The 14,882-nt window shown below is 53.1% G+C and overlaps 1 protein-coding gene across 1 annotated transcript in view; it reads left to right on the top strand.

Annotated features, from left to right (window-relative positions):
* The window catches only part of LOC135196406 (single-stranded DNA-binding protein, mitochondrial-like), a 45,062-nt gene continuing 30,180 nt past the window's right edge, over positions 1 to 14,882 (top strand). The window contains 1 exon segment of the mRNA XM_064223210.1: positions 1 to 188. Within this exon segment, the coding sequence (XP_064079280.1) occupies positions 165 to 188 (24 nt within the window). The 5' untranslated portion in view covers positions 1 to 164.

Here is a 14,882-nt window from a genome sequence, read left to right as displayed (position 1 = left end):
GGGTAACCACACGTACTACTACTACATCTATTACTCGTGAGGCATTCTGTGTAATTTTGTAATTTACTTTGAAAAGTGAATTTCGTAACGTTGTAATTTCTGTAAAGTGACCTCGTTGATCCTTTTGTTCTCTCGTAGGTGGAACATCCTCGAATTGGTAAAATATGCTTCGAAATGTTGCAAGACAGGTAATTAGTTTTAATTAGCGAGTGACTGATGGTTTTTAGGTAGAAACTTGGCTACCTATCGGGCGTGACCGCTTACGGAATGTAAATTAACTTTAGTTACCTACAGGTAGCTAGTAACTTATTTATAATAATATTACGAGCAAATTAGACCAACTTTGTTTATTAGCTACATATAGTAGGTAGTCTATATGATTACAGAGGTAGGTAGTAAATACTACCTAGTAGGTACTACTACCTAGTAAAACTAGCCTACTAATAACCTTACCATTTGTTTGACCGTTAGTTTTGGAGCGTGTTCTGGTGAATAGGATAAACAACCGCATGGACTGCCCAACTCACCGACGGTCACGGCTGGCCACCCTCCGAAAAAGTACTTGTAACGCATCCTGACACCGGAGATGGTCATCAGTCGCGAGTTGTTGTTGGTGAGACACCATATTGGATTTAAAAACTGCCTTGAAAACATTTTTTACGAAGACCTCACATGCCTATTTTAGTTGGTGTGGCGCTTTCATATAGGTATCACATTATGTTGACGAAACTTCAATCTTTGGAATGGTATGCTTAAAGATGTAATTGTATTCTTGTTTCACCAATTAAATATAGAGTGAATAAGGCTGATCCACGCAATGACGATGGATCCACTGCGGTGTTTCCCCCTAGCCTATGGCTGCTCCTATGGCCGACCTGAGTAGGCCATTACAACCTTTTATTTATGAATTCATTCGTGTTAACCCATGTTCTTTTTATGACTATGACATCTACCGTCTTTGTTCCGACACGGCATACAAACCTTCGGTCCTTTTACAATAGGAAGATACTAGCGGCAGCTGGATTAGGTCGTAAGCTTTCGAACAAGGGGTTCGGTAGTTAACTGCTTGTCCGACAGGCGCGCGTTCGCGCGACGGGAGGTAAACAAAATCACTTTTGCTTTCGGCCTCACAGTGGATTGGACGTGTGGGTTCGCTCTCTGCCCGCTGCTCGTCGTTTGCTTTCTTGTTTGTTTGTAATTGTGTATGAAAGATTGTAAGTACAGTATTCTCTCTTTCATATTAATTACGCTGAATTCATTAATGATGGAATCTCCGCGCCTCGCTACCCCAAGGAGACTTTGCCCGGGTACCGAAGGGCGCAAATGTGGGAAATTCAGATCTTTCCCCGAGATAGACCCTCATGTTTTGTGTGCCTCGGTGCCGGCGCGAATGCACCCGGGCCGAGCCCGTGTGATGTTTGTATGAACTGTCGGAGGCCGCAGCCTGGACATTGTATGAGGGCAGGAAGAAGCGAAGGCTGCAAAGGAGTCGTCGGAAAGCTACTCCCCGCGCCTCCGGTGACGGACACTTTCGTCTTTTTCCTTTGCCCGCCCGCAGGTCACTTTCCCACTTCTCTCGCCGTCCCCCTTCGGGTGGGCGGTGTCTAGGTTCGTCTTCTTTCCTGCCGCCCGCTCAACTTCCACGTCTCGCGCCTTCCCCTTCGGGGGCGGTGTCTAGGTCCTTCTCCTCTCCCCGATGTGTCGAGTGTGGAGGAGGGCGCTAGATACCCCGACGTAGAGTTGTTACTGTGGGTCCTCTATCCGCTCGTCTTCGCGCGAGCGGGTAGAGGATCCTCCTAATCACCCGACTTTTGCCTCCTCAGGTGCGGTTGCCGTGAAGGATGACCTCGGACAGGTGTGTGCGTCGTTGGGACTGCAGGGCGTGCCGAGTGTCCAGCTGCTCTATCATCTCGCTGGCTCCGTGGCGGTTACGCACGCTACGGTCACAACCACCACCACGACCCTGACAACACCTGGCTACGCGTCACCTCCTCACCTGTGTGTACACCCAGCACGCGGTCTCTGTGACACCCACAACATCGGTGCAGGGGCCAGTCGCCGTAACTCGGGGAGTGTGATTGCCGCCACCTGGGTTTGCCGTGTTTTGACCACGACCATGGACCTTCATTGTACCGAAGGAGCCTCGCCCCTGGACCTCCCACCGGTGCCGATGATGTCTGTGGCCGCTGGTTAGTCCAATCCTGTACCGTCCACCACAGCCTGCCGTACCTGCCGTGACCACCGCTGTGTTCCTGTTCCTGCTCCTGCCGTCTCGACTGCCGTTCCTGTGATGCTCGCACCTGCTGATGTTGTCCCTGTTCCTGGCGCCGCTGCTCCGATGCTGTCTGTTCCGACAGTACGTCGGGCCCTGTTGCTTCGGCAACAGCAGCCCCGGCTCCGTCCTGGATGACAGATCTGACGTCGGTCCTGAGGAGGTTGACGAAGAAGAAGAAGAAGAGGAGGAAGGTGTCGTCGTCGTCTTCATCGTCTTCTTCGTCGTCGTCGTCGTCTGCCGCCTCTTCTTCTTCTTCTAAGCTCCCCCGCCTAGAAGAAGAAGGTCGTCCTCCCCCCCCCCCTAAGAAGTCTCCTTCGGGAGCTTCTAAGGGCCCGTCTCGCTCTGGTGAGACGGGGGGTTCTTCCGCTGGTCGCCCTGCTCCTTCGGGAGCAGGACCGTCTCTTCTCCCGCAAGGAAGAAGACTACGGGGGCCAGAGGGGTGCCGGCTAACACCGGCACTTCCTCACCTGCTGTTAGTGGTTCGGCCACGGCGGCGCAGGATCCGTCTCGGCCGCTCGTTCGCGAGAGGTACCGAGTGTACGGTCGCCTACCAGCGACCGTGCAGCCAGGAACCAGACCTCTTGAGTCCGCTCCAGCGTCAGTTTCACGGCACGGAGCGGAAGACGGTGACAGCCGCTCACGCGACTCTCACCAGACCAGCTCTCGCTCTCACGGCGAGCGGCTGGCTACCCGGGCGGACGTGACGGTCCACGAACCGGCCACGGGCTGAGGCTGGGAGAGGATCCCCCCCGTTCGCCGGCACCAGGCCACGGCTGGTACCAGCGAACTGACGCACCGTGAGGATATGCACCGGTCTCAACCGTGACAGTGGAGCTCGCCGGTCGCCTGACCGTCGCTCTCACAGAGAGCGATCGGGTACGGCGACCAGCACCAGCTCCTCTGACACACGAGACCGGGCCAGCTGTTCTCGGTCCAGCCGTTCTCCACAGCGAGACGGCTCGACTAGGTCTGCAGCTCGATCGCCACCAGCGGGTTGGCGATCGCCTGCAGTCCTCCAAGCCGCTGGTTCTGCCAGTGAGCGAGAGAGAGCGTCAGGTCTGCCTCTCCCATACCTTCAACCTCCTCGGGTTACACCGGGAGGGGCGAGGTATTGAGGAGTGATCGTGAGGGGTGCGCCCCCTCAGGATCCCGCCACGTCGTCGTACGTACCAGGCTCGGTTCTCGGACCAGCCAGGTCGTACGCACAGGTGGTTGGAGGAGACCCAGAGGGGGCTGTCGCTGCTCCTCTCCTTGAGGGAGGAGGGTCTCGGGAGGTACTCCTGTTCGAGGGACTGGACGGTCCGACTCCACAGGATGCTATCACACCCGAGATCCAGAGGAACTTTGCCGAGGTTATTGCGCTGATTCGTCAGCACAAACGACCTCGGGGAAGGATCGCCGCTCCCACCATCCGAGCCCACGTCCCGGCTCGAGTCGTTCTGGGCCCGAAGAGGGAACCCAGACCGACGGTGGGTTTTGTTTGCCGCGTTCCGAGCTTGCGGACTCAGTGCTGGACCTAGGTTGAATCGCTTGTCTCCGGACAAGACGGTTCGCTCAAGTCTGGCAGGTCGAGCAAGCTGCTTCCACCTCCTCTGCTACGACAGCGGCGGTTTTTACGTGCCATCTGAAGACCCAGATGCCGCCCACGGTGAACCGGAGTTTAGCTAGGCTGACTCCGGGTGTGTCTCTGCACAGCTCCTGTCCGAGAACCTGTGGTTCTCGCAGCAAGAGGCACTGGCTGGAATCTACCGCCATGGGCAGCTTTCCAGGCCGTCTCCTGGCTAGATCTGTGGTCCCTCACAGTATCTAAGGTCGCAGAACCAACTCCGGGGAATTTCTCCCGAAGAGGACTCGGCCTTCAGGAGGACTTTGCCATTTGCCTCTGGAGGAAGAGCCATCTCCTTCCTTGCCCACCAGACGGTGAACCTGTGGGCCAACTGGTTCTCCGACGAAGGGACGCTGTCCTTACTCGGGTTTCCAGGGCGGCCGGGCGTGAGGCGGCTTTGGGGCTTCGAAACGGACCTCTAACGGAGTTCCACGTCTCTCTTCCCAGGAGGAGAGATGGTGGACGCTGCGGTGGACAGGACGGCGCACTGAAGACAGTGACCGTCTGGTTCACCAGCAGTCTCGAAGGCTTCTGGGCAGCCTCGGACTGCGGCCAAGTCTAAGAGCTCGGCTAGCGCTTCCTCGGCTGCTAAGACGGTTGCTGCGTCGAAGCCCCGAGGAATGACTCTGTCTTCTTCAACTTCTGGCAAGGCGGGCCGTAACCAGCCCTCCTCCCAGCCCTCCTCATCCCGTGAGGCTCTGGAAGAAGTCGAAGAAAGGGGGGAAACGCTAGGGGAACGGCGTTTCCCCCTCACCTGCTGCCGAAGTGGGGGGGTGCCTGGCCAGCCATTGGGCAACTTGGCAGCGCTACGGCGCCGACCGACCCTGGATTGTAGATGTTCCTTCGGGAGGGATATCTATTGACCCTTCGAATCTCGGCCACCCCTCACCTCCAACCCGGTCCAACAGCAGTCGTACGTCCCCGGGTCACCGAAGGACGTAGCACTCAGACAGGAGATCAAGACCATGCTGAGCAAGAGAGCTGTAGAGATCGTCACGGATCAGTCACCGGGCTTTTACAGTCCGACTCTTCCTGGTGGAAAAGTCTACGGGAGGCTGGCGCCCGGTGATAGATCTCGACTCTCCCCTGAACCGGTTTGTTCGCCAGACCCTGGTTCACGATGGAGACGGCACGCTCAGTGCTCGACTCCATCAGGGAGAACGATTTCATGCTTTCAGTGGACTGAGGATGCGTATTTCCAAATACCATTCATCAGTCCTCCAGAAAGTACCTCCGCTTCATCCTCGACGGGACGGTGTTACCAGTTCAGGGCACTGTGCTTCGGTCTCTCAACCGCCCCACAGGTGTTCACGCGAGTGTTCACTCTGGTGTCTGCTTGGGCCCATTCGCACGGGATACGTCTGATGAGGTATCTCGACATTGTGGTTAGTCCTGGCGAGCTCCCGCTCGCAGTTGCTACAGGACAGGGATCGGCTGCTCGAGTTCTGTCGCGATCTGGGGGATCGTTGTGAACTTCGAGAAGTCCGATCTCGAGCCCAAGCAGAGGGATGAAGTACCTGGGTATGCTGATCGACACGGTAGCAGGGGCGAGTCTTCCCCGCGGACTCGCGGATCAGCAGATTCAGAGAGGCAGCCAACCAGTTCCTGTCTCGGCAGGAACAGGTAGCTCAGCGATGGCAAGTCGTGATCGGACACCTGTCGTCACTCGAGAAGTTAGTCCCTCACGGGCGTCTTCACCTGCGGTCTCTTCAATGGAGACTAAAGGAGAGTTGGTCACAGGCGACGGATCCCCCAAGCTTTCCAGTGTCTGACACAGGAGGTGAGGCAGGACCTAGCCTGGTGGCTCGACGACAGGAAACCTCTTAAGAGGGGTGCCTCTGCGCACTCCCCCCCCGGACATGCAGCTGTTCTCAGACGCATCGACCGAGGGATGGGGCGCACACCTGGAGGAGTTGCTGACTTCAGGAGTGTGGGACGAGCACGACAAGCACCTTCACATCAATGTACTGGAACTCAAGGCAGCGTTCCTCGCTCTCCAAGAGTGTCAGGACCGCTTGATGGGACATCAGTGGTGTTGATGTGCGACAACACCACAGTGGTGGCTTACGTCAACAAACAGGGGGCCTAGTGTCCTCTCCCGTTTGTACCAGTTGACACGGCAGGTGCACGAGTGGGCTCAGGCACACAATAGAGCTGTCGGCACGCTACATTCCAGGGAAGAGGAATGTAGTAGCAGACACGCTCAGCCGTCGGGATCAGGTGATAGGGACCGAATGGTCCTCTACACCAGGACGTGGCGGAAAGGCTCTTCGACCTTGTGGGGGCGACCAGTCGTGGATCTGTTCGCCACCCGGCACAACAGGAAGCTCCAGTGTTCTTCTCGGCCGTGCCGGACCCATGGGCAGCTGCAGAGGACGCTCTTCAACACCCGTGGGACAACCTCTTCGTCTATGCCTTTCCCCCGTTCAGCCTGATTCGCAAGGTGATCAGTCGAGCGCTGGTCTACCGAATCTCAGGATGATCCTGGTGGCTCCCAAATGGCCACAGGCCATTTGGTATCCGGACCTGCTGGCTCTTCTCGCAGGAGAAACCGAGAGAGATTCCCCCTTGGCACAGCCTTCTCGCCCAGCCACACGTCGAGCGTACCAACGAGCAGTCCAGTCCCTACGTCTTCACGGCTGGCTGTTATCCACCATCTCTTGCGAACGAGAGGCTTTTCTCGTAGCGCAGCACAGAGATGGCTGGAAACGTCCGTCAGTCCTCTGCAGCTGTGTACCAGGGGAAGTGGGCCGTCTTCTGTGGTGGTGTCGTAGACGGGGTCTATCCTCCTCTCAGAGCCATCTTCAGCAGGTAGCGGATTTCCTCGTTTTTTCTTCGCCGAGAGAAGCTCCTATCAGTCCCCACAGTGAAAGGATACAGAGCCGCCTTGGCGCTCGTCCTGAAACTGAGGGGGTTGGACATCTGAACTCGTTCGAGATCTCCTTGCTGATGAGGAGCTTCGAGAGGTCTTGCCCACCCAGGGAACTCAGGCCCCCTGCGTGGGACGTGACTCTCGTCCTTAGGAGTCTGACTCGAACACAGTTCGAGCCACTCCGAGAGTCGTCAGACAGGGATCTGACCCTCAAGACCCTCTTCTTCTTTGCTGGCCCTGGCATCGGCGAAGAGAGTAGGGGAACTTCATGGTCTTTTTCCTATGATGTACGACACTCAGGGGATGGGGATCCGTGACGCTCGATTTCGTCCCGAACTTCGTTGCGAAGACTCAGAAACCGTCAGTCCCTGATGACAGGTTCGAGTCATTCACGATTCCCTCCCTATTGGACTTCACCGATAATGATGCGGATGAGATGCTGCTTTGTCCTGTGAGGGCGCTACGGCGCTATCTGAAGAGAACTCGTCACCTCAGGCCTGAGTGTCGACGCCTCTTCGTTAGCACCGGGGTCACCAAGAAGAAGTATCCAAGAACACTCTTTCATTCTGGCTGCGTGAGGTCATCAGGAGGCGTATGAGGCTGATGGTAGTGACGACATCCGTACGTCCGTCCGAGAGCTCACGAAGTCAGAAGTATTGGCCCCTCGTTGGCGTTTCGCAAGAACTTCTCCGTGGCGCAGGTCCTGAAGGCAGGCGTCTGGTCTAACCAGACGACCTTTACGTCCTTCTACCTTCGGGATATTGCCCACAGGTCTTGGATACCTTTTCCTTGGGACCCGTGGGGCTGGCTGCTAACAAGTTGTGTAGCTAACCCAGACCCTCGCAGGCTGAACAGCATCGAGTCCTGGTGTGACTGTGTGGATGGATGTGTGAGTGAGTGAGTGACTGGCTCTCTCTTCCCCATCTTTTCCTTCCCTCTACCTGTGGGCAGAGGGCCCATGGTCGTCACTACTCTGGATGAGGACGAGATGCAGTGAGCTATATGACAGAGCCCCATCCTATCCCTTTCACTAGGATAGGAGCAGAATATCCACCACTTCCTTCTGCAAAGGGGGGGAAGTGGATGCCTACAAGAGTCAAACCCATGATTTATATTTGCTCCTGTACAGGAACAAGTTCTTACATTGCTGGTACGAAGAGATGCGCATGCCCCTCTCTTAGTACTCGGTCCAGAGGTCTGACCATTGATCCTGCGGTGCACACCCCGATCAATCGGACAGAGGCTTGGATCCCTCCCTCGCTCTTACGACCAGGGAAGCTTCCAAGGTAGGGCGAACACCAGTCTGTCACAAAAGACTCAGATTCCACCCACCAAGAAGTGAGTCTTCCTATTGTAAAAGGACCGAAGGTTTGTATGCCGTGTCGGAACAAATGACAATTTGTCTAAAATTGCATTTTTCCTCCAACTATACAAACCTGAGGTCCTTTTACACATAGCCCCACCTCATGCCACCCCTCACTCTGCAGTTTTGTTTTTGCTTGGGCCAAACCCAAAGCAAAAGTGATTTGTTTACCTCCCAGTCGCGCGCGCGCGCCTGTCGGACAAGCAGTTAACTACCGAACCCCTTGTTCGAAAGCTTACGACCTATCCAGCTGCCGCTAGTATCTTCCTATTGTAAAAAGGACCTCAGGTTTGTATAGTTAGGAAAAATTGCAATTTTAGACAAATTGTCATTTTATTCATGTTTTTTACATTCACCCCCTGAGTTCTGTTACTAGGTAAATAGGGTAAAATGCCAAATCACCAAGGAACTGGTACTAAACACGATGTCCCATGGATTTTTTATGTAGGATTACCTTAATTCATAGCAAAATATGAATCACATATTTTACTTACTGGTTAGGGCTAATTTGCATTGCTACAAATTTTTGTTGGTGTGAACCATTTCTTTCTAAGTAAATAGTTTTGGCAAACCCCAGTGGAACACTGGTTCCACTGGGTTGTTTGGGTGGAGTATATGGGTCAGAAAGTAGAAAATGTATGCATTAAGCCTACATATTTAGTCAAAAAATAGATAGTTCCTGCTTCTCAACAGTAACAACAATCAAAATATTTTTAAAGCAGAAAAATATGGACAGGGAAGCATCTTAACCTAACCTAAGATGCCAGGTTGTCACTTTAGTTATAGCAAATAAAAGTCATAAAATTAAAATAAGTTATGAATTTTAACGTAATCCAACATAGGATGCCAGGTCCTTACCTGCCATGAGGACTAAGAGGGCCATTGAGTCTCCCCTACTATAATTAGACCAAATCATTGCCATTAATCCTAATACCACATTACCCAAGGGCCTTGTGGAGAATTCATTGGCTAATTAATAACTAAAGGATAGCGAGTTCCTTGCAGTGTCCACTCCTTAGCTGACCAAGCCCAGTGACCCTTGCTGTTCCTTACTTGTTTTTAACCTAGGTTGCCCATCTTGCATCCATTGTTAAAGCCAAAAAGACAAAAGCATTCAGTGCTTATAAGTCACAAATATCTTCAAAGAAGGAAAATTGACCTTGAATATTATGCAAGCCTGCATATTTTTATTGGTAAAGGACTAATAATATTAGGTATTGTTTTTATTATTATTATAAGTTAAGCTGCAACCCAAGCTGAGAGAGGAGGATGCCACAAACCCAGGGACTCCAATAAGAACAGCAGCACAATCCCTGCAGGGGGTTTAGTACCGTCAGTACACCTCATGCAGTGCACTGTAGGTATTACTTAAGGATCTTTGCAGTGTCCCTTTGGCCCCTAGCTGTACCCCCTTTCTTTCCTTTTACTGTACCTGTGTTCATGTTCCCTGTCTTCCTTCTTACTTTCCACCCTCTTCTAACATTTGTTTCATAGTGCAACTGTGAGGTTTTCCTCCTGTTACAAAAAACAACCTTTCAAACCTTTTCTATCTTTCATTTTTCCTTTCAGAGCTGAATGACCTCATAGGTCCCAGTGCTTGGCCTTTGGCCTAAATTGTATATTCTATTCTAACAGCAGCACAATACCAAGCTTCAGTAATCAATTTACAGGTCCAAGCAGTTACAAACAGCTGATCCATGCTAGAAGGGGACTGTCACTTATAAAAGTATTAAAAAAAGGTTAATGAATTGATATATAAAATAACCACAATGAAATGTTAGCAGATAAAGTTCAATGGGATGAGATTAGTTAGAGCCTCTGAGAACCAAAATTGCAGGTGTTAAGCACATATCAGATACAATAAGGACCAGTTCTAACAAAAAGTGCCAGGACCCGATGGATACTTGAAACGATGAAAGGTGGACCTCTTCAAAGGGATTTTGGGGATGTTTTTGAAAGTGGCAATACTGTAGATTTGAGTATCATAAATGATAGATTTGTTGGAAAACTGTTTCAGTTTTGTGTTCACATTGGCAATAATATCTCATTCATGGTCTTTTTTTTTATTTATTTCAGCTCCCCCCCTCCTTAGACAGTGTACCACAGCATTATGGACAACACAGAGAAACGCGAGCACTCCTGGAGAATTTCCCCCACGCACACAAAGAGTAGAAAGACTGGAGAAAAGTAAGTCTTAATCTTTTGTCCAGCTTTATAATGAAATGCCTTTAATCTCCCTCGTATGTTTTAATCTTGTACAACATTTTAGTTGTATTGCCTCACAAATGCCCTATAAAAAATTTACTCCTAACACCTTATTTGTTCCGATACGTAATACAAACCATCGGTCCTTTAAACAATAGGAAGTAGCTAGCGGCCAGCTGGAACGGTCGTAAGCTTCGAACAAGGGGAGAACGGTAGTTAACTGCTTGTCCGACAGTCGCGCGCCGCGCGACTGGGAGGTAAACAAATCACTTTTGCTTTCGGCCGCGGGTGTGAAGGACGTGTTCGTCATCGCTCTCTGCCCGCTTCATCGTCGTATGCTTTGTTTATATTGTGTTTTCTAATGTTTGACTTGACTGAAAATGAAACTGTAAGTACACTGTTTTCATTTTCATTACTTGATTATGAACCCTTGAATTATGTCGTGCCGAGGGCGGGCGCGCTCGCAAGCCGAGTCATTTGTATTTGGGCGTGAAAGGGTGAATTGAAAAAATGTAAGTACTTTTTTTCATTATATTTTGCCCTGTGCGTTCGTTAACCGAGAGTGATTGCGCTCGGCACGAACTTTTAATTGTTCCGATACGTAATACAAACCATCGGTCCTTTAACAATAGGAAGTAGCTAGCGGCAGCTGGAACGGTCGTAAGCTTCGAACAAGGGGAGAACGGTAGTTTAACTGCTTGTCCGACAGTCGCGCGCGCGCGACTGGGAGGTAAACAAATCACTTTGCTTTCGGCCTGCGGTGTGAAGGACGTGTTCGTCATCGCTCTCTGCCCGCTTCAATCGTCGTATGCTTTGTTTATATTGTGTTTTTCTACTAATGGTTTGTTTGACTTGAAAATGAAACTGTAAGTACACTGTTTTCATTTTCATTACTTAATTATGAACCCTTGAATTATGTCTCGTGCCGAGGGCGGGCGCGCTCGCGCCGAGTCATGTATTTGGGCGGAAGGGTGTAATTGAAAAATGTAAGTACTTTTTTTCATTATATTTGTTCCGAGTACGTAATACAAACCCTCGGTCCTTTAACAATAGGAAGGTAACTAGCGGCAGCTGGGACGGTCGTAAGCTTCGAACAAGGGAAGAGAACGGTAGTTAAAACTGCTTGTCCGATCGTGCGCGCGCCCGCGCCGCCCGAGAGGTGAAGAATCACTTTTGCTTTCGGCCGCGGGTGTGAAGGACGTGTCGTCATCGCTCTCTGCCCGCTTCATCGTCGTATGCTTTGTTTATATTGTGTTTTTCTACTAATGGTTTGGTTTTTGACTTGAAAATGAAACTGTAAGTACACTGTTTTCATTTTCATTACTTAATTATGAATCAACATGGAGCTATCGCCGTAGAGACGGCGATTCGCTCTTTCATGAATTGGAACCCTTGAATTATGTCTCGGTGCCGAGGGCGGGCGCACTCGCGCCGAGTCATGTATTTTGGGGCGAAAGTGTGTAATGAAAGATGTAAGTACTCTTTTTCATTATATTTTTGCTCTGTGCGTTCGTTGCCGAGAGCTTGATTGCGCTCGGCAAGAGCCTCTTATTGTGTATGAATAGAATGCAATGAAAGTGATTCGCAATGCAGTTTTCTTTTCATTTTCATTTATTAATTGCATCAAATTTAATTTTGGATCAATTTCCGCTCTTATCCGGGAATTAATCCTTACGATTTATTGCTGTGAAAGTGAAAATAGCAAGTTGCAGTATTGTTCATTTTCATATATATTTATGATAGCATCATATTATTATGGATCAAGTTTCCGCTCTTACCGGGAATTGATTTTTCCCTCTTTAAGTTCTATGAAGTGAATCGCAAGTGCAGTATTCTGTTTCATTTTCATATACTTTCACTGCTGTGCGGGGGTAGGGGAAGCGAAGGTCTGCCAGGAAGTCGTCGGAAAGCTCTCCCGCGACTCCCTTGGTATCCGATTCTTCGTCTTCTTTCCTGCCCCCCCCTCCCGCTCAGCTTCCTCGTATTTTGTTTTTGGGGTCTTCCTTCCGTTCGGGTGGGGGCATGTCTCCCCCCCCGTGCGTGAGGGAACCCTCTTACTAATCTGTCTGTGCTACCGCAGGTGCTACAGCCGTGGGAGACGACCTTGGACAGGTATGGACCACTGCGGCTGCAGGGCGTGCCTAGCATCCACGATCTGCTGCAGAGTCTAGCGAGGTCTGGGGCGGTGACCTTGGAGTGGTCTCCACTACAACCTTCACGGCCGCTTATGCTGCTTCCCCCCGCTGGTCTACATCATCCCCATGCTGTGTCGGTGGACGCCGTCTGCCGCTTCTAGGGCCGGTCGCCGCCCGTACCGAGGAGGGGTATGCCGCCGCCGCCTGTGTTTCTTCGTGTTGCCTGCCCCAGACTTCCGCTGTTCCAGCAGCTCGCCCCTGGACCGGCCGCCAGTACCACGCTGGCTGCCGATGATTCTACGAGGCGATGGCTGGGCCTGCCGTACCTGTCGCTGATGTGGTTCCCGCTACTGGCTTGGCTGTCCCTTCTGTGTTTACCGCTGCCGCTGTTCCTGCGTCCTGAGCTGGTTGCTGTTCCTGTCGCTCCTGGTTCCTGCGCCTGTCCATGCTGGTCCTGCCCATGGTGTGTCTTCCCCAGTCCCAGGTCCTTCCGGACAGGTGCAGTCGGGCCGTGTTGCTTCGGCAATAGGCCCGACTCCGGCCTGGATGGAGGACCTGACGACTGTCCTGCGTGAGCTGACGAAGAAGAGGAAGGTGTCATCTTCGTCTGTTGCTGCCTCTTCCCCTTCGACTTCTAAGGCCCATAAGCCGAAGAAGAAGAAGGCTGCCTCCCCCCCCTAAGAAGTCTCCTTCGGGAACTTCTAAGGGGCTGGCCGTCCCACCTCGGTGGGACGGGGGGGGGGGTCCTTCTGCTGGTCCTCCTGCTCCTTCGGGAGCAAGGCCCGTCTCCCCTTCCGTAAGGAAGAGATAGACGGGGACCAGAGAGTATCGGTTAGCTCTGGTACTTCCTCGCCTGGTGCTAGCGGCGATGCCGCTACGCCAGGTTCCGGCTCGGTCTCTCGTTCGCGGGGAGATCCCGAGTGTACGCTCTCCTCGGGAGACCGTGCAGCCAAAGTTTCGGCGCCAGAGTTCGCTCGGCGCCAAGACCACGGCACGGAGCAGAAGGCTGGCGAGAAACCGCTCAGGTGACTCTCGCCAGGCCAGCGGCCGCTCTCGCAGCGACCAGCTGGTAACCGGGTTTTGTTATTCCCCCTAAGAGGACTCCTTCGGGAACTTCGAAGGGCTCGTCACATTCCGGTGTGACGGGGGGGTTCTTCTGCTGGTCCTCCTGTTCCTTCCGGGAACGGGGCCCGTCCCTCCCCTTCTGAGAAGAAGAAGAAGACGGGGACAAGGGTGTGCTGGCTACCGCTGGTACACCCTCGCCTGGTCTTGGCAGCTCTGCTGCTAAGCCAGGTACCGACTCGGTTTCTGTCCGCGAGAAGTTTCGAGTGTCGATCTCCTTCGGGTGACCGTGCAGCCAAAGTTAAGACGCCTGAGTTCGCTCAGCGTCATGACGAGGCACGGAGCAGAAGACTGTCGAGAGCCGCTCAGGTGACTCTCGCCAGGCCAGCGGCCGCTCTCGCAGCGACCAGCCGGTACCCTCGGGTGGACGTGACGGTCTCTGACGGCCACGGGTTGAGGTCTGGGAAGAGGTCCCCCAGGTCCCCTCGACCGACGGTACCAGCCTCGGTCTGTACCAGCGGTTTGACGTGCCGCGAGGACGCTCACCGGTCTCACGGCGAAAGCGAGCTCTGCAGGTCACCTGACCGCCGCTCCCACAGGGACCGGGCGGGGGATACGGTGACCAGCAGCAGCTCGTCTGACGCACGGGACCGGGGTCGACGTGCTCAGTCGAGCCGCTCGCCACAGGTGAGCGGCACGGCCAGGCCTGCAGATCGATCCCCACCGCGGGTTGGGTGATCGGCTGCAGCCCCCCACGTACGCTGGTCCTGCCAGCGAGCGGGGGGGGAGCGTCAGGTCTGTCTCTCCACTACCTTCAACTTCCTCGGGCTAACACCGGGAAGAGCGAGGTAGCTAGGAGTGATCGTGAGAGGTGCGCCGCTCACGATCCCGTCACGACGCCGCACGTGCCACGTATGGTCTTAGGACCCAACCAGGACGTACGCGCAAGTGATTGGAGGCGACCGTCAGGGGGAGTAGGGGGCGGTAGCGTCAGTTCTGTCTCTCCGATACCTTCAACTTCCTCGGCATACGCCAGGAAGAGCTAGGTATATAGGAGTGATCGTGAGAGATGCGCCGCTCACGATCCCGTCACGACGCCGCACGTGCCAGGTTGGTCTTAGGACCAACCAGGACGTACGCGCAAGTGATTGGAGGCAACCGTCAGGGATCTGTTGCTGGTCCTTCTTCTGAAGGAGGAGGGTCCTGGGAGCTGCTCTTGTTGGAGGGACTGGACGGTCCTACTCCTCAAGACGCTGTAACTTCCGAGATTCAGAGTAACTTTACCCAGGTTATTGCACTGATTCGTCAGCACAACGACCGGGGGGAAGATCGCCTCTCCCACCAGCAGAGCCTATGTCTCTGCT

Source organism: Macrobrachium nipponense, chromosome 17 (assembly GCF_015104395.2).
Source record: "Macrobrachium nipponense isolate FS-2020 chromosome 17, ASM1510439v2, whole genome shotgun sequence".
Classification (NCBI taxonomy): Eukaryota; Metazoa; Arthropoda; class Malacostraca; order Decapoda; family Palaemonidae; genus Macrobrachium; species Macrobrachium nipponense.
This window is presented reverse-complemented; position numbering and strand designations above follow the sequence as displayed.